The sequence below is a fragment of the Ptychodera flava genome, chromosome 15 (genome assembly GCF_041260155.1).
Source record: "Ptychodera flava strain L36383 chromosome 15, AS_Pfla_20210202, whole genome shotgun sequence".
Lineage (NCBI taxonomy): Eukaryota > Metazoa > Hemichordata > Enteropneusta > Ptychoderidae > Ptychodera > Ptychodera flava.
Window position 1 is genome coordinate 2,297,232 of NC_091942.1, and position 21,386 is coordinate 2,318,617.

Below are 21,386 nucleotides of genomic sequence, written 5' to 3' on the forward strand. Positions count from 1 at the left end.
AGTGGCAGTGGGCAGTGTGATGAGCCACCAGTCAATCTGATAGAATGCAAATTTCAATGTTACTGCTAGTACAGATTTACTTTCCAGGTCATATCATGCATGGTGAACAGCATTTAACAATGTGGTTGATTTTGACAAGGTGTTCTCAATGAGTTAGGACAAAAAAATAGACCAAGACAATCATACTGTTCTTAATTTTTTTCAGTAATTGAATTCTTTGTGCCAAACTTTTGTATTGCTCTGTTACAATGCATTTGAAAGAGACTTCCTCCATTTTTAAATAATGTAGATGATTTTTGTGTTTTCTGTATATTTGAAATTGCCTTCTTTTACAGTATAATTCTAACATATTCAATGGCTATGCAGTTATAGATGTTCCAACCAAAGATCCAGACTGACCCAAAAGTCAAGACATGGTTTGATTGCTTCTATGCAATCACACAACTATATCTGATCATCTCTATACACTCCACTACACTGGGCTTGAAAAAATACCCATGTAGGATTGGAACCCACCTCACCCAAATTCAGTTTGGATCTTTTACCAACTGAACTAACGGATCAGCTAAAGTTGGTTTGATGTGCGCCGTCTCAATGACCTTTATTCTTCCCTAAAAGAGACCGCAGATTTTACACTCCTTAAGTTGTTGTTTTAAGGAACCATAATTATTTGATTGTAATCATTTGTATTATGACAGGTTTCCTTGTGTTATGTAACATTGAAATAAATTGTATGAACTAATGAGAAATTGTGGACAACTACATTTGATATATATATATATATATATATATATATATATATATATATATATATATATATATATATATATATATATAAATATATATATATATATATATATATATATAATATGCTGGTTAGATTGATGATATGCTATTCTTAATCAAATGTACTTGATTGACTCTATGGCCCAAGTACCTTATCAATATTGTCAATATTTAATAATTGATTTTGTCATATGACTTGTGCTACAAATCACAAACTTGATTTTGATTAGAGTGGGCTGTCACAAGTTTTTCTGTCAGAAATAAAAATCATATATCCCTCAATCTGTGTGATGAAGTTGTTCGGAAGTGTGGTATGAGAGTTGTATGTCGTGCACGTGATTCATTGCAGTCTGCCTTAATTTTCCAATTAATGCCTTCTTGCTAGACAACAAGTGAAATCTCTATGCAGTGATAACCCTGTCAATGACTATTCTCTTCATCAACATCCTGGTACATTTCAAACCAGTGCCTGTTTAATTTGGTTCGTCAAAACAGCATTTTCAATGCGAGCTGCAATCAAAAATGTGCATTTTCTTCTCAATGAAATGTTGAATTTGAATGTTGAATATCACCTACAATAGATGAAATTGGCTAACTGAGAGGAATTATACATGCAAAAAGATCTTCCACCCTATATGACTGATAATCACGTTGACTTTAAATTGTCATTATCTCAGGAGTATGAGATTCTTATAAATGGTACTGTAAGTACAAGACATTGCTTTGACGATGTGACAAGGTACCAGATGGCTCATTTTTTTACTGACAGTCACAGATTAGTACTTGAAATTATGTACTTCCAGTTCAGATGTTTGTATATACACTTTTTCTTTCAGACTGTATACAGGGAAAATTGATTATCCTTTGGCGGAAACAGTTTTAAATACGCGCCTGGTGTTGTGCTTAGTGACTTTTCAAATAGGAACTCAAAACTGTCATCAGAATCAATTGCAATATTAACCTTTTGCTGTTAACAGTGAAATATGTGAGTTGCATATGATCCTTTTTACCAGAAATAAAACACATAAATTACACTGATGATGTCTCATAAAGTCTTTCAGTACTAGAAAGTGGTATAATCCTATTGTATTCACTATGGTTGGTTGACCTATACACAGGAATATGGGGAGGAAAGGTTACAGGAACAATAGCTGTAGCTGTTGAAAACATTTCATCATTTTCCCTACAATTCTTATTATGCAACTTTTGAAAAAAAAAATTCAGTTATCATCAGTAACATTGAACATGACAGACTTGTATACAATAAGAACACTGGGCATTTTGATGTGGTGTTTTGAGTAGAATAAAACGCATTGTTTTATACCAACAGAACAAATTAAATGAAAAACAAAAATTACAGCTAATGGAGCTATAATTGCAATATTTCAGGGATTAAACCTGGACTAATCAATCATTACATGACAGAAAGTGCAGAAATTGAAGACATCTGTCTCACATGATTGCACAATCTATTATGAGCAAATGAATTATGAAATTCCATGCCAATGTGATGAAATTAATATAGTTATCCATCACAGTAATTTCAATTTGGAAAGTTATATTTTAGTTTTGTAAATGTGAATGCATTCTGAAAAGTATGACACTGATATTGACATCACCTTCTGAAAAAGATAATGGAAATACATGTAAGACAGCATACTGTTTGCTGTCTTTAAAGTGGATGCAGTAATTCAAGGACACACTGAAAGGATGCTGTTTTGATTAATTGATTGATTAACTGATTGATTAGATATACAGTGCATGATTCAAGGTACATAAATTATTTGCATGAATGAAATACCATTATGTGGCACTTCAAGGGTGTTGATGTCATCAAGATGAATGTTACCTTGTGTTCCTTGTATGACCATTATATATTTTGCATGGAGAGCTGAGAAAATACAATGGTTCAAACAATTTGCCGGTAAATATGCTATCAAAACTTGTGTTTTAACCTGGTATGTTTTGTTTTTTTCATAACCTGCAATCCTGGCTCTAAAATGTGGCATAATTTTGCCACAAAATGTCATATTTACATACAATATATCATACAATGTACGTCCCTGTATTTCCTGCGATTTTTTTAAAGACATTGTACATTTGAGGCATTGGTACTTAGAAGACCTATTGATGGTACAATTCTATTGTGGTGCATACTCTGCATTTGTAAGTTTCTAAAATACACCATAAGCTTATTTAGCACTGTTCCATGATCTTCCCTGCAAGTAATAGAACAAAAAACGTTTGAGATTTGATTGAACAACATCTGTGCTGTCAACTGACACTGCATTAATGTCAGAGGCTATACAAGCAACCCATCAAACAAATTCAAGAAACAGATCCTGTTGGATACAAGGTTTCAACAGCATTACAACATACATGTTTTCAAAGCCCAAAGTATTGGCACTTTCTAGAAAACATGCCAAAAATGAACCTATATGTTTGCAACACCAAATTTAAGGTGTTCTTGTTGAAGGCATGTATCAAGTCAGTATCGACAAATTCAAATCTAGATCAGAGTTACTAAGATACTGTGAAGGAATCCAATTTATCAAGTGGGCATACAATTAAGACAGTTTTTCCATGGTGTTTCAGCTGGTCTGAGATCATTAATATGGAAAATCTACCAGGTATTCATGTTACAGTTCTTATGGATCTTAATTTTACACACTTGAAAGGCAACAAATTACAGGGTCCATACATTAATAAGTCAAATACAATCCAAGGACTTTACAGCAACTTTCAAGGAATTTTTGAGGCACAAAATTTCCAGATTTCTATATAAACATATCTCATTTTTATACCATTTTACATTTCATTTTTTCACTATCATGACTGATTATCTTGCTATTTTTTCAAATTGTGGGTGGAATATCAATTTTCAAGGGCTTCCTAGGACTCAATTTTAGTTTTCATGACTTTTCCAGGACTTGAGGCTTTAAAAGTCGCAAACTCTCATGGACTTTCCAGGAGCATATGGACTCTGAAATTAACTGAGCAATGAAATTGGTAAATTTGTATAGAATCCATCTGAATGTATACATATCTTTGAAACAATAGGCAACTTTGTGGAATCATTGCCAGAGTACAAATCACAAAATAATCTGTAGAATCAGGAATACAGGGGGAAAATTTGTACATATACCGGTATGTATATTGCCAATGCTTCATGGTACATTCCTAACATATCTGGTGAGTTTACAGCTGGTGATAAGAGTATCATTTTCTGTGAAGTTTGCAATGCTTACTGCAAAATATAAGACCATTCCAAATGCGTCAAAAGTTACATCGTTTGGCTATCGCTAAAAATTCATGTTGTCTCAATACACAGAATACAATTACTGTTAATGCAGTACAGTAATGAAACACCACTGACATTTATTTTGATTATAGGTAAATAGTTCTGCAATGCAAAATACAGTAATTATAATAGTTGGACAATGAAGTACATGTATTATTTGTTGATACTGATCATTTACCATAACAATTAAGTCAGTGCCACAAATTGTAATTTCCAAAACCAATCTTTATTCATGATATGAAAAGCAGTCTATTGGATGTTCTGTAAATATCAGCTGTAGCCGCCTCTGAGAAGACTGGAAAGGAGCTTTGACCCTACAAACTGCTATAATTCTAGACTGATTTGAGTTTTTTTCATATCTGAATAGTCCCTGCATACTTTACCTGATCCAATGTTAGTCGAGGCTAAGTTTACACTGTAGTTCTGGGTTGATTTCAGTGCTTCAGAAAATGTAATGTTCTTGTACATTTTACGCACCTGTTGTAGAAATTCACAGATTGCTCTATATAAAGGAGTATGTAGAAATGGACCAACCACAGACAAGACTGCTGTGGCTATTCCTTCATTTTCTTCAAATAAACTGGAATTTTGTGTTGCCCTGTTACAAGTTCTACTGGTTGTATATTCAGTAACTACAAATATGTGCAAGGATTCATGGTATTTTGGGCACAAACCCTTTCACCATTGTGGTCCACACAGAGAAATGGGGTGAAACGATCAAAACACAAATTATGCATCTTATTTCCCTTTTAATCACCAGAGTTCATTTCGAGTACTCACTAACAAAAGACCAAAAAAGACTTGAAGCTGCCGAAGGCTTCTCTATGTTAAATGACACTGTGTGTGCTTACTGGTGCAATCACGGTACAAAGTATAAAGTCAAAAAAGTTTTGTTCACTTTGGCAAAATCAAAACACATTAAAATATCTTCATTCTTGTGTAAATAATTCTGACTGAAGGTTGGTTTTGAAGCTATTTTCTTGATAATAATTGTTTGTATCCATGCAAGTTTCCGTTGGGAAAAAAGAACCAACCTATTGTTGTCATGGTTGTCATGTCATCATCACTTTTCCAAATCTTCCGGGCAAATTTCATTTGACGGCAACCTCTGCACTTCAATACCTTCAGCTTGTACCTGTCATCATGTCACAGTCACATACCAATATCATGGCATCCATTCAATGGTAAAAATGAATTGCATGCAGGACACATGAGGAAACCCTAGCCAGTGTCTCAGTGTTGGCTGTTAATGATTGCACTGTGTTTCACAAGTTCAAAGGCACATTTCTACAATCATTAACAACTGGTGAGTTTGAATGACTGGTAGAAAGTATGGAAGTGCACAGCTTTCAGAACACTCTTGTTTATGATTTTGCTGCATTGATACATTTTAGAATCAATCTAAATCTGATCCATATTTCATCAAACTGTCGGAATTGATCTTCTTTTAATTGAGCAAGGTTGCCCATCTTGTACAACAATCACTACATCATGTCTTCACAATCTTGAAGACTTCCTTGCTCTCTCTCTTTGAATGATTAAATCATCAGTTTTCAATCTCACCTCCGTTGTGATTACATCATCATTGCTGTAAAACACATCACTCTCATCAATTCCGGTTTTGCATTGTGATTTGCATGAACATGCAGTTGTCTAACTCTTATCCACCCTGCTGGTAGAGCTAGTGCAATTGCTGTAAACTTTAGGATTTTCATGTCATTTGCACATTTTTATTACAGGAAGCCATGCTTGTTTGCTGTTCACATTTGGCATTTTCAATTTCTTGAATTGAAACCTCTCAAAACAATTGTTCATCTTCTCTCATGATTGACGAGATCTCTGCTCTGTTATCAGTTACCACTTCAGTTTTCTGACCCCATACCCTTCTTGGCCCTGGCTTCCATGACTTTGGCAAATATTCCTGGAACCAGGGTGCGAAGATAGATTGCAGCTTTGTGGGTGATTGGTCCAAGGACTACATCAATTTCCTTGTGGGCAACTGCCTGCAGTATCTTGTTAGCAACATATTCTGTTGACATGCCATTTTGAATGGTTGAGTCCATGACTGTAATAGACACAGTTGATGTAAAATACATGTAAAATAAAATAATAGTAAATAAATTATGCAGAATTGTTTCTTTGGTTAAGAAATTTGAAAGTAAAATTCTTCTACTATGGCACAATTTTACATAATGCAGCAAAAATGCATAGGAACATAATATTTCATATTAGTATTACGCTACAGAGACATGTGTTCGTTGGGATAGATTTTAAAATTGTAAATATTTGTTAATACACTCCACCATATCCTTTACTTTACACATAATTCTGCTTGATATACATACTTGCTAGCTGATCAAATAGCTCAATATTCATTGATCCATTCTGTTATCACTGACTTCAAAAATTTCTGGCCGTTAAAAACTTTTCATCTACGATGTGTTGAAAAAAACTTTTCATCTACGATGTATTGAATGTATTTGAAAATATTCATGGAGATCTGCCACAGAACAACTTGTCCATGCTTTTATCACATCTCGTATCAATTTCTGTAACTCTCTGTTCTACGGACTTCTGAATAATTAAATTATTCAGATTCATCGCCTTCAAAACATGGCTGCAAGAATTGTAACGCATTCAAATATCACTCTTCATATTATTTACAGCCCTGATATGTATTTTGACACCCTAAATTGTATGTTTGTCAATGTTTGGCCCTCCATAGCATGACCTCAGGCAATAAAATACAAAAAGTAAAGATTAAGAACTTTAATGTTCAGTATAGTAAAGCAAAAAAAATGTACAGAACTGTAGTAGTAATATCCAGTATAGAATGTTGTTCTGGTTATATACTGTACGGTAACTTACTTCCATACTTAGAGCCATCTGGATTGACAGCATTTAGTGACAAATTTGTCTTGATGTAACTTGGACTAACAATTGTAACATGGATATCTCGGTTTGCCAATTCTGCCCTCAGACTGTCAAAGAATGCTTGAAGTGCATGCTTCGACGCTGTGTCTGTTTGGAAAATCAAAAGTAAGTTTTAAAATGTTGATATTGGGTCATCTCAGAGTGGGGTAGCGTTGACTATTTAATAAATGACCTTCTGGTAGAATGAAACCTGTCTAAACTTGAAACCTGTCTAAACTGTACCCTTTTCCCAGTCCCATTCCAATATAACTCTATGTTAAAGGACCTCTATGAACCAGACACCTCTCCAAACTGAACAATTTTCTCAGTCCCTAAAGGTTTCAGTTTAGACAGGTTTTACTGTATTTTCAGAAGGGTATTGCATCTAAAATTCAACGTTGACAATTGCAAATATTTGCATAACACTAAGTTGCATTGGCAATTTCATATAGAATTCATATGGTAGGCTGTAACAGATTGTTTAAGGAAATGGTGGATTCATAGCAACTGCAACGTAAGGATGTAAGGTCATATTGGGGTCATGAAAGTGCTACATATTAATTGTAGTTCTGTTTGCAAATATAGTTCATGTTACGTAATTCAACACTGATTCAAATTTACACATTCGCCAAGGAATTATGAATATTTCCATAATCACATATGGTATCCATTTATGAGAGAAACAAAAAATGACCAAGCTGGTAGTATTTTCTGTCCATTTTTGCTTGACCAAAAAAAACTGTTAGAACTTACATGCTGTTCTGAAGGGTATAGCCATCTTGCCCTGGACACTACTAACAGCTACAATATGACCACTGCCATTGGATAACATACATGGTAGAACACCTGGAATTTCAATTCATCAATGAGCATTATTTAGTAACATGGTTCTACATATTCTTTTGATTGAACAATTGAAACGACAAAATGAATATTGTACTTGCAAGTCTACTTTGGATGAAGCTGTCTACATTTGGGAGTCTGCCATTTACCACGGACTGTAAATGAACGACACGTAGAACAGTTTTATCATTACTGATGGTATGTTTCTACATGTCTGCTTGCTTTCTGTCTCGGATCAAATGTTAACGCAACTGTGATCAAAAGTCACAATGTCACAGAACATCTGTTAAATTTCCAAGCTTTTAATGATCTCCTGGATGTACCAACATGTAACATTTATCTCTTTTAATGTGGCCTATCTGTTTTGTCAAATCAAGTATACAACAACAAAGCAAGAGTACAATTGCTTGAGTTGCGAAGGTTTTAAGAAGTCATCAAACATATTTGGAACAATAAAATGCTTGAAATGAGTAGAACATTGCTAGAAGGCGTACATTATCTCCTCAAAATACTGAGGTTGATCAAATGCTGGAGTTCAAAAAACTCTGGGGATTAAAAAACAGTACTAAAGCAATATGCCTGGCAAGCTGATGTACAGTGATGCTAACACACAAGGGTATTCTAACATACTAGAATATGGTTCATAATACATGTATTGGCCAGAGGTCACAATTACCACACGCTCTATAGGAATTCCAATAAATCAGACATCTTGAACACTGGAAGCTACAGTTTCCAGGTAACACAAGCATTCCTTATTCATGGTAGATGATTTTGTAAGATTATATAATCATATGGCAACATATACTCTATACATAAAAAATAATTCAAAATTATAATTCAAAATAGTCTATTCAATGTAACAACTTGAGAAAATACCTAAACTATGGTCAGTTATATTTTGCTGTAATATAATATTTACAGCAATAGAAAATAATTTCCTGCATAATTAGTACCATATCATGTTTCTTTGCATTATTGTTTTTAATACAGCTAATTTTGAAAACTGGACAGACCACTTGGCTTACATTTCTAACAATGTTGTGGTAAAGAGTGTGCAATTACAAACCTTTTGTCAAAGCAACAGCACCAAAATAATTCACGTCCATCAACCTCCTGTCCACGTCAAGTGTTGTATCCACAGCAGTGCCGCGGAAACTGATACCACCGTTATTGATGAGGATGTCTATGTTGCCATGGAAACTGATGGCTTCCTTAGATTTCTTCTCAAGACTCTTGACATCAGCCAAATCAAGAGGAAGGATTCTTGGGACATGAGTTGGAGTTGTCTAAGATAAAAAAATCATAAATAGATGCATGTAAGTTCATATTGAAAACCGCAGATGCTGTCTGTAAGCAGATTTTATGACCATTATATTGTTTACAGGAGCCTGCTTTCTTGACCATAAAGAACAGATCAATATCTGTGTGTATCACAGAGGTTAGGGAATGATGAAATACCATAAAGTTCTTCAACCTGTCCATGAACACAGACAGTGTCAGATGTATGACGTGATGGGTGGGTGTATGCTACAATCTCTGAGGCCACTTAAAGAAAATTCTTTGTTTGCAGTCCTTGGACTTTTGAAAAACTTCTGACCAGCCAGCCAGGGAAAAAAACAAACACAGACAAAAAACACAAGTGCATTAACATAAGCTCGATTTCAATTTCGTTTCTTTTAGAAAAATGATATTTTTATTTGTAATAGTGTTAACATTGTTTGTTTTTTTAATTTTCTCTGAAAACCTATCAGCAGGCAGACGGCAAACAAATAAATTAATTTACGGTGCCTAAGCTGTTTGGCAAGATTTTCAGTTCACTAAGTATACACCTCATCAGTTAGAAATGCTCAAGACACAGCTATGATATTTACTTATTTGTTTTACTTCTGTATGTGTTACTGTGTGTGTAACTTGCTACATGCAAAATACCACAGACTTGGTCATCTATTGGATGCAAATTAACGTTCACCTATTGTAATACAATGGTGTCAGTAACCAAACATGGAAAAAAAACCACGATGGTGTATACATAATGTACATCACTGTAGAGAGGTATACATAAGATTTGTGGACAATGTACAATGGATATCATGAATTGCTAGGCATGTACAGATTGAGTATGTACAGTATACCAGCCTGCAGAGGCGTTATTGATGCTATATTAGATCAATATACACAGTATGTGTTGCAGGATTGTAAAGTTGTTTAATTCATGGTTTACGCATCAAAAAAGGGAACCATCCTAATAGCTTCTATAGACTATAGTCTATAGTAGCTAAAAATCAGCATTTCATGATAGCCTTTGGACAGAAATCCAGAACCCTGGACTAAGCACTGAGAATAAGTATTTGTACTGAGTATAGTGTAGAGGGTAGTGTTTGAGTAGTATTTGTACTGAGCTACAGCAGTAAGGAGTGAAGCTGACAACAAAAATTGACAATGCTGGTATGGTGAAGTGTTTAAACAAGGCAGTTCTGAAAACAAAATTTCAAAAAGTTCATGCTGATATTTAGTTAATTATCGCCATGATTTCACTTTAATTTCTTCTGATCAAACCATTCCTTTCTACACTTAATTTCTTCTGATGCTGAATTTCTCTATTATCTAAACACCCGTTGTTTTAGCACTAAACCTTCTATGCTAGTTGAGGGGCCCTTTTATATTTCATTTATTAGTTCACCACAGTCAGTGTGAGTTCTTGTCCATTCAGAACAATTATTGGCATATTATACTTTGAGCATTGATATAATCATGGTGTACCACTACAAATTTGTTAATTTTATTATCGTGCATACCGTACTTTACTAAATTTAACCTAGTACAAGGGTCCTGGAATTGACACTGGTGGGCCATAGCTGTTACTTCAGTCACACCACCAATGAGAGTTCTATTGTTTGTATAACTATCTCAAAAAAATTGGGGACATTTGTACAGATTAGGCTGTGGTTTGTAGTTAGCATGCATGCAATGTCCTGCACAAACTAAATGGCATGTTTGAAAAGCACAGCTTGGAGCCAGGTTGGCTTCACATCAGAGTATATTTCTGGTAAGACTGCAGACATCAAAACGTTCTTTTCTTTATTGCTTTTTTTTCTATGAATGGATCTCAAATGTTGTTGTTTACACTATCTCAGCCTGCTGATCAGCACTGCTGACCCTTCTAAACAATGCATTATTAAAATACAAAAGACATCTACTCTGTCCCTTGAAAAATGAGTATTGCTACCTCTGTACTGTATGGTGTACCAATATGACTTGCAAAAAGATAGTTTTCTATGGTATATTGTATTGGTCCTGCACTAAGACTGTTTGAACACCCTCCTTTTCCATGTGTTCATGGAACCTATGGCAGATGCAGCATGAATCACAGTGTCTTGTCTTGCCCTTATGCAATATCAGTTTGATTTCTGTTTGAATCAATATATTCTTTATTAAACTGCACTGGAAATATCAACTGAGATTATGCAGAAAAGCACTGTTGTTTGTATCTGGCAACAAAGCAAGATCTTGCATTGTCATTCTGCACTGGTGCTTGGTCAGAAATCTATTATGGCCAAGCACAGCAACTGTGTAGTCTCATTTATATGTACAGGTACACATACGGTACTGCTACTGACATACCACAGATTCTTGGATATTATAGAAAATTCAGTGATCATGTTATTTGGAGGGCACTCTGCCCCCTGAGAACACCACCTCAATGTTGATATTGCCTATCGCATATGCATGTAATTGACAGGGAGATGGAATATTCACAGTAGAATCAACTGTACCTTTCATTGCCAGATTTTATGTTTGAAATCATGAAGTAAAACAGTAGATAGAACTAAATATCGTACATATCTAGATGGATGGGAAGACATGTCACTTGGGGCAATTCTCTTACGTAAGAGGGATGTGCAGTTCCACGTAAAAGGAAATGAAGAAAGAAGTGCCCTCGAGTGACAGAATCTTCAAGTTTAATCACTATATTGTGAAGTGCTAACATGCTTTGTATAAGAAGCATCATGATCACTACACTGTGGTTAAGACATGTATGTATTGGAAAAGAAGGAAGTTGGGAAACAAAATGGCCATGATAAACATGTATCGCCGAGTTTGGAGACTGATTTCCCTTACAGGCACAATTTATTCAAAAACCATCATCAATGGCTTCCACTACATCTCATGATTCTTACCTGCTATCTTCTTGGAATCAAAATTGGTTTTCTGTGCATTTTGGGGTATGATTTCCAAGGGAACCCTTTTTAACAATAGCTGCCGCACACTCATTGGCTCGTTCAGCATATCTGAACGTAAATGTTTCAAGTGATCGCGGACTGACAGTAGATGGCCAATCAGAGCACTGCTACTTTCAAATGTGCCACTGCTGTTGTAAGAATTGAAAATTCTGTTTCCAAACTTCCCACTTTTCTAATGCATACAGCCACCCTTAGCCATGTATTGAACAACAAGCGACTGAGGTCTGCTCCATGTGCATGAATGCTAGAATGTTGTGACAGCTGAAAATAACTTGTTGCCATGTGATCAGATTACAATAAAAGCGATCATTCAAATCAATGTTAAAACAATCAGACAGTTCATTAGATTCTGTCTCTGTCTTGGGCTCAATGGCACCATTTTGCCACCCGGTATATACGCGTTCAACATTCACTCTCCCTCCATATCTTCAGGCTTCCGCTTTCTCACAGTTCTGATTTGCAATTGCACTTGGCAGTCTTTAATACCGATCATCTTCACAGTTAGAAATAAAGATATGCTGCTACTTTTTATTGCTAATCTTTACTTAACCTCTAAGTACCATTTCGCATAATCCATGCTAATCACGACTCAGGACAGAAATGGTTATGATAAATGACAATTTGTTATCTTCACTAACTGAACAAAAACAAACGCAGAACATTGAAATTGCCAGCTTTCTCAGGAAAGTGTGGGTTTTTTATGATTGGTAAACGTTTCCTCCAAGACACATTTGTCATAATGACGGCCAGTATAAGACATACCCATTTATGTAAACAAGTGACATTTGGAAAACAATGCAGTTTTTCATGCAGTGCCACCTTAAGGAACCTGCATACCAAGTTTCAACCAAATCTGACCTGGGGTTACAGAACTTTGGCAATTTCCAGGATTTGCCTTTTTTTTTTACCTCATTTGCATATTTTTGACACTGACATGTTCATTCTGACAAATTCACATCTCCACCCCTGGATGAACCAGTACAACAAATACTGAGATGGTATAATTTTGAGTTTTTGATGTGGACAGACATACATACACATATATGTACAGACATACAAATGCCACCGACTTAGCATATTGTAATTTCTCTACGGAGATCAATAAAGTATTTATTATTATTATCATTATAATAATAATAATAATAATAATCTTTTATTTGCGTTTCAAGGCCTCCGGCCCATATGCAAAGGGGGTACATTGGATTTTTTTTTTTCCAAAACAAAAATACTACAAAAAATATGAGTTGAGTGAATCACAGAATATATCAGAAAAGACTATAAATAGACTCGCAACTGACAACGTACACAGATCACATCACTGTGAGTAAACGTACATTACAGCTTTTTCTCGAAGTCTGAAAGCTCTGTGGACAAAATTACAAAGACTAAGTAGGTCATCTGAAAGAGATGACCTCATAAACGTTATAAATTTACAGAAATTTGGTTCCAGAAACAAATCTTTTGGCAAATAACGAAGTCTCAAACTATTGTACAGTGGACAGATTACAAGAAAGTGGTATTCATCTTCTACAGTATTTGTGTTACAAATTTTACAAAATCTAAAAGCTGGAGCAATGTTATCTCTCCTGCCCTCTTCCATCGCAAGAGGAAGTATTGAACAGCGAAAATATGTAAACATTCGGATAGCTTGGTGATTACAACGAAGGTACAGATATTTCTCAGGCTCTAGTAAACTTTTGAATTGTATATACGTACGGAGTTTGGGTTTCATTGAAACCTTTTCGAGCCAGCGTTGTTTGTATACATCTTTAACTCTATTTTCGAAGATGTGCAGGAAGTGATTTTTATTACCAACTTCCTGTGAAACCCAGGCAAACCCAAATCCGAAAGAAAATAAAATATCCTTTACAGAAGTTGCCCAAGTATTTCTACCCATGCTGTCTAAATTACACAGCATCAAATATGCCTGTCTTGGAATTCTATGGGGTGGCATTTCGAGGAGTTTTAACCAGTAAGCGATGCAGCGTTTTAAGGTGATACAATAGATAGGTAGACGTCCACATTCTCCCATTACTGCTTCTGTAGTAGTGTGTTTAGGTACTCCCAACAGTAGCCTACACCACCTCCTCTGTACATTCTCTAAAACCTCAAAATATTGAAATCCCCAAATTTCTGCCCCATATGATAAAATTGGTACTATCATTGCATCGAATAATTTAAAATGAACATTAATATCCAGAAAATCTAATTTCCGTCTGGATGCGGACAATATATTCAAAGCCTTACTGGCTTGATAAGCTAAAGTGTACACCGCTTTCGACCAACTATTCCTTGAAGAAAGAAGAAGACCCAAGTATTTGTAATACGAGACTATTTCAAGCATTTCACCACGGAAATACCACTTTTCTAAACGGGAGGGATGACCCCCTTTTCGAAAAATCATAACTTTCGTTTGTCGAGATAACCTCCATACGCCATTTTGTACAAAATGTAGAAAGAATATCAATTAGACGCTGGAGATTTCTAATCGAATCGGCAAATATTACCACATCATCTGCATACAGGAGGTCAAAAAGGTCGCATATCTCTTGTGTCAGCTGAATACCCATTTGACCAGATGACATGAACATATGATTGAGCTCTTCAATAAAGAAACTAAATAGTATTGGACTGAGAATGCATCCCTGTCTCACACCAGCTGGGCATTCAAAATACTGAGACGATACATTACCAGCCCGCACACAAGACTTGATACCACTATACATAGAATGCAAAATTTTAAACATTTTGCCTTTCATACCCAGTGACAAAAGTTTATATAACAAAAGAGAGTGGTTAATTCTATCAAAGGCCTTGGAAAAGTCGATAAAGAGACAGTAAATTTTACCGCGTCTTATGCTTAAATATTTTTGAATGATAGAGTGCAGAACAAAAATATTGTCAACAGTACTATGATTCTTTCTGAACCCTGATTGGCAATCTGACACTATATTTGAACTGTCTGACCATGTGGTTAAACGAACATTGAGGACTGCGGTAAAGACTTTACCAAGAGCATTTAGGAGGGAAATACCTCTGTAATTATTGGCGTCCCCTGTGTCTCCTTTTTTGAATAATGGGATCACAATGGCAGAGGACCATTCTGAAGGGAAAATACCAGAGTCGAAAATTAGATTGAATAATTCTACAAGCACTGGTAAAATTATATCTGCAGCAGAACAGTAAAACTCATTGGGTATGCCATCTGGACCGGGCGCTTTCCCAGATTTCAGCTTTTTCAGACATTTTAACACTTCATCCTCAGTTATTGGAGTATTTAAAACGTCATTTGTATCATGAACGATCTCCTCTGGCCCATCCCCGCTTACATAATTAGCCAATTGATCTTCGACAGATTGCAAGAACTCCAAATCTCCCGACTTTAAATCGTTGCATTTTCTGTACAAATCACTGAAATATTGAAACCATGTCTGGATGTCAATATCACTCGTAGAACTTTTCTTACGGCCAGTCACTGACTTTAAAATGGTCCAAAATTCACCCGAATTATTTAATGCAGCCTCTCGAAAGCGATTTCGAACAGACTGTTGATAGTTTGCCTTGCAGTTCTTGCAAATCTGTCTGAAGGATTTTTTCGCAGTTTTATATTGATTTAGTGAATCAGAGCAACCCAGTTGTCTAAACAACTTTAACTTATCATAAACGCTATTTTTAGCTTGTTGGCAAAGAACACCAAACCAGGGTGGCTGAAAAGTCGTTTGTTTCTTCTGAGAGCTCGTCTGAATGCGCCCATCTGCACCTGCTACCTTTAAAGCGTCATTCAGGATATGAATAGAACGACTTATGTTTGGCAATGCCCTTTTTGAATCTTCCAGCAGATTGTGCACAGACGCAGACCGTAAATTATCACTGAAATGAATTCTACATTTCTCAGTCATACGGTAAACTATAGAATTTGAAACAGTACCAACTGGACAGTTTGCTTTCTGTGTATGGATATTTTTAGACCTAAGATGACAAGTGATAGGAAAGTGATCTGATTCGATACGAGGGAGGACTTCAAGATGGTTAACATAACTGAAAAGGTCTGATGACATAATTACATAATCTATAACACTGCCACCAGTCGACGATACATGGGTAATATTACCTTCAATATCATTGGCTGTGCGCCCGTTAACAATGTGGATGCCAAAATTGCGACAGATGTTAAGGAGAGCTTTTCCCGCCTCATTTACCAATGTGTCTTTCGAATTTCTAGGTGCATGAAAATCTGACGAATTATACATATCAGTATCAATGGGTAGAAAAGACAGCGAATCGTCAAAAATGAAATCATCGTCTGTACCCGTTCGGGCATTGAAGTCGCCTCCAAGTATAAAGAGGCTATCAGGAAAATTACTTTTCATGGCAATGAGATCATTTTCCAGAGTGTCAATGGTATCAAGAATGGACTCTGGTCGTAAATAGCAGCAACCAAAAATTACATCGCTATCAAATAGAAATAAACTCTTATGTAGCTTGATAAATATACAATTATCTATATCAACATTAACTCTGCTCACTTTATCAGCAATATTTTTCTTAATATAGAGGGCAGATCCACCACTCGGTCTACCTTTGACAAAACGTTTTTTGGCAGGTGATGAGAATACAACATAGTTTTGTAAAATATCAAGATTGTCGCTCTCAGTACAAAATGTTTCTTGTAAGCCTACAATATCGTACTTTGAACACAAAGAAATAAAGTCACTGTTACCTAGTTTTTGCTTCAAACCTCGTATATTCCAAGTTAATATTGATAAGCTAGAGTTCACAGGGCCTTGGCCACACCCCTACCGTACTGGTTCTTTAATTTCAACGATCTGACCCGTTTCTTCATTAACTTTGTAAGTTTTCCTCTGTCCGTTATTATCGACGTATGTCAACTTGTCATAGCGTACTTGTATCTTCAAAGATGGATTATCATCAAGGAGTGACTTACGAAAAGACAGTAGCTTAGACCGAATTGCTCGTATTCGCTTAGAAAAGTCTTCCCCGATACTTATGTCCGTGCCTTTCAGCTTGCTAGCGGCCGAGAAAACTCTGGACTTGTCCTTGAAGCGTGTAAACATGGCAATGATTGGCTTTGAACCACGGATTTCTGGCGCGTTGGAAATTCGATGAACTCTCTCAAAATCAATGTCATCAGTGATGCCAAGGTTATTTGATAGAATGGATTTTACCTTTTCTTCCGACGTGTTCCAGGTCTCGTTTGGTTCTTCTTGACTAACACCATAGAACACCAGGTTGTTTCGTCTGCTTCTATTTTCTAGGTCGTCATTTGCACGACGAAGAACACAGTTGTCTTTCCTTAATTGGTCTAACGTCGAGGTAATCCCACCAAAGGCTTCATGTTTTGATTCTATGTCGGCAAGTTTCGTTGAATTATTTTGTAAGTTGTCACGTAGTTCTGCAATATCGTCCTCTATGCCGTCCATTCGATTCTGTAACAGTTCTAACTTTTGGTGAACAAATTCTGATTCGGTGATTATTTTATCAAGTTTTTCATGAATCCCAACAATGTCATCCTTTGTAGCCAAATCAGGTTTAGATCTTGGAGGCCCAGGATTGCGCTCTACGTCACCTGCAACCACCAGAAGCCATACAAGACACAGCTTGATGGACAGTGACATGTGGCAGTTCATCAGCGGTACAGTGAGAGTAGCCATCTTGAATGACTTAGTGTGGCGAAACGGGTTACCTCCTCCAAAAGTGCCTATTTTGGCCCGATATTGAGCTGTAGAGATTCCCATTTCACGGCAAAGTGCCTTGGTAATATGTTGTACCTTTCAAACTCGGTAATATCTCAAAAACCAGGTCATGAACAGCGTTTTCGATGAAAATGTGGAGAGCTGGTCTGTCACACGTGTAGCATGCTTGGCAGTTACGTAAGGCCCCCCAGCTTTATTATTATTATCATTATTATTATTATCATTATTATTATATAAGCTCCCTTTGGTATTTATGGTATATACCAAATGTGAGCTAAAAATAGGTATCTGATGTCTATACATGTCTCTGACCTTTTCCTGTTTTGAACCCTTTTGATGCCAGACAGTATCACTTCCCCATCTGCCAAGTCAGTCAAAAGCGGTATTGAGCCAAAACCACATGTATTTTCACCCAGTGGTTTGACCTGTTACAACAGCTCTAGTCTGTAAAAAATCATGTTTACAGTATCTATGTTTTCAGAGCCCTCCAAATGTTCAATATTTTGTTAAAATGCACCATACAAGACATGTTCTGCCTCAATAGTTTTAACCAACTTGACCTGATGGTGGAATATGAACTCTAACTTACCAATTTCAGGGCACACAAGTCATTTCTAACTCTTTCAAGTTCAGAACTTCTCCTTGAACTCAGGATCAACTTGACACCAGCTTTGTAGAATCCATGGGCACATGCTGTAACATGCAACAAGCTTGTGTAATTCATTTTACTATAATGTGACAATGATTACCAGTGAGTTAGTTGAGGCTTGCCTGTAGCAGACCTTATCTTAGTAAATAATTGTGCAATATAAATAACGAGCCAGTATAAATTCTTTGTTTTGTATCTGCGTGTATAGGTTTTCTGAGTTGTTGGCAAGAAAACCAGCTAACAATACTTGCAGACTTTTCCATCATTGGTGATATTCTTTTGCACAACCAAGCCATGACTTACAACATAATACAACCACTGAACCATGTGGTGATGTAAATTGGTATCCTCTAGAAGTATATCGTTAAAGAATGTGCATGTTGTGTGAGAAACCTGTTGATTAAAGACCAATTGATTTGGTGTTAAATTTTCTGTCTGTTTTTCTACCGCTTACCAACATTCCCTTTCAGAATTCTGAGTCGATATAAAACAAAGAATTTACTTCCCTTGGCCTTGTTTTCTACATTCAATACACTACATATTCTGTCATTTACGATAATTTACAGACTTTGTCAATACTTTCGTACAAAGTAAGAATGGAGAGTGGCAGAGTGAATGGAGGTGAATTATGGATGGCACTTCGTTTGCAAAATGTATGTGACACGGGTATACTGATTTATCACTTACATTCCCCGACACCTGAACTTGCACCTGTGATCCAGACTACCTTGTCTCTTAGCGATTCCAAACCTTGTTTATAACGAATTCGTCGTAGTAACCATAATAATCCAAGGCCACCAACAGCAATGGCTGCAAGCGCTGCGGCTGGAGTGAGATCATTCATTGTATAACAGTGGTCTGATAGCTGTTGTAGTTCTGACACAATTTACAAGAAACCGCTGTGAGAATGAAAAAAATAGTCAAGTTATTTGAAATACGGGTAAATTGAGAGGTACAGCATTGCAATGACTGTAGCAAGTGGCTTGTCTGCAGAAACTGCTCTAAACTAGACAACTTAATTTCTAATCAATTTTCAACAGCATTATCTGACAAGCCGTTTCAAACTTGTTTCGACAAATTTGGCCAAAAATACTAATATAGGCTAATTTCATTATTATTTGAACAAATCCACAACTTTCATAAGAATATTAAAAGCCATTGGATTACTTTTTGGGAAAAGCTTGTTTTAGGCAAAATTCCAATAACAGCGATATGTGTTAGGCATGTTTGACTTCTGACCTGCAGATTAATACAACATCAACATGATGTAATTAATTGATGCACTGTAGAAGTAGCAGTATTATGTTAAATAAATATGATTATAACATGTGACAGTAAACTGTGTCTAAATAAATTTATTTCCAAATGGAGAAAATAGAAAACAAGTTAAATACTTGGAGACATCCCTTCAGAGTAGTGGATGGTATTGTACCAATAACTGCTGTAAGGTTCTGTGCATGAATTTTGTGAAAATTTTATTTCAGTCATCATGCATTCAATTCAAGTCATGGGACAATTGTCTTTAAACCCAAAAAGTTACACCCAAATGAAGTAAGATGAGTGTTTAATGGAGGAAGGTGTATAATGATAGGTTATACACTTGCCCTGTATGGATGAGGGTTTAGAGATTTATTGGACTGACCCGTGGCTTGTCCAATACCTCACTTACTGAGCCCTCATGCATACAGGGCTGCAATTTATGAACATAAGTCCATGCAGATAGAACTGTATTTTGGGGAAAATTTTGTACCAATTTGCAGTGCCCAAAATAGTACTATCTATCAGTCCTCATACTACAATTAAGCAAGCTTAATGTATGTTTGCAAAGTCTAGGACATTCCCTCCAGTCTATGATGGATGGCAACAATATCACTCATGCACAGTTGCAACTATTGCGCCTTTAACCATGCTACGCATAATTCACAATCTGGTGTCTATGATACATACACTTCAGCAAGAGATTATCACCCAGTAAAAAGTCAAACCTCAAGTCCAAACGATGCTAATACCGTAACCCTCCAAATCAGTATACTGTGCTTTGCTGATGTGCAGAAAACTGCTGATCACGTTTACATACAAATATGATATTGCTAAGTGCCAGTTTGTTCATTTATACACTCACGAACCACTACTGGTTTTCAGCACTCTTATTGCGCATGACAAACCTTCACACTTGGGAAATATCTTCAAATCATAACATGAGCTACTCCTAACATTGGGTAATCTGCTATAATTATCAACATGACTGGTGTGACTGTCCCAATATAGTTGTTTCTGAATTCATAGATTTGCTTGTACAATGTAATTAAGACCATGTCATCTAACTTTTATGGTATTTCTCACAATCTACATATTCTGACTTGGACATCAACAAAAGCATTCACATCATACGTGTTGCTGTTCAAGCATGACCATCTTCACCATCTTTTGATGGTGATGTGACAACTGACAAATTCGTCAAGCTCAAAAACACTTCATTTGTAGTAGTTACTGCCGTTGCCTTTCTCATTACGAACATGGCCTTCGTACAAGTCATCCCTTGAATCACCACTCCATCCTCATTGCGTCATATTATTGTTGCTAAGCACCAGCTCCGCAGTGACCAAGGCAAGGTCACCCTTCAGTCATCTGCCGCACCTCTCTTTCTGCGTGCTACCTCTACCGAGTCTACGTCACGACTCGACATGGTGCACGTGCAAGCCCCTATCTGTCAAAAGGGAATGCCTGTGTTCTTTGTTTGATTTTTGCTATCTCACGCGCGATCGGACACAACTCTATATCGCAGGTTGTTTTTGCGATGTACAACGCTTTTCTTGCGAACCGAGATTTTCGGCAAAATAGCGTGAAACCTACTTGTGATATCTTCCTCGCAAAGTGACCCCGGAAGCGGAAACCTTCGCTTGGTATGTGTTTGTATGCGCATTGAGTTGGTGCGC

General features: G+C 36.4%; 1 protein-coding gene across 8 annotated transcripts; it reads right to left on the minus strand.

The window, feature by feature from the left end:
* Positions 1-4,291: 4,291 nt before the first annotated feature.
* On the minus strand, positions 4,292-21,377 carry LOC139150852 (dehydrogenase/reductase SDR family protein 7-like). Of its 8 annotated transcripts, none has more exons than XM_070723267.1 (7): positions 21,304-21,377; positions 19,138-19,349; positions 18,391-18,494; positions 8,913-9,132; positions 7,754-7,846; positions 6,956-7,108; positions 4,292-6,152 (listed from the first exon to the last, which is right to left on the minus strand). In XM_070723267.1, exons 2-7 carry the CDS (start codon positions 19,292-19,294, stop codon positions 5,950-5,952), a joined length of 930 nt encoding a protein of 309 aa, XP_070579368.1. In that variant the 5' UTR covers positions 19,295-19,349; positions 21,304-21,377; the 3' UTR covers positions 4,292-5,949. The 8 variants fall into 8 exon arrangements, with proteins under 8 accessions (XP_070579368.1, XP_070579371.1, XP_070579370.1 ...); XM_070723270.1 differs by lacking the exon at positions 21,304-21,377 and adding an exon at positions 20,967-21,142; XM_070723269.1 differs by lacking the exon at positions 21,304-21,377 and adding an exon at positions 20,951-21,133.
* Positions 21,378-21,386: the final 9 nt, after the last annotated feature.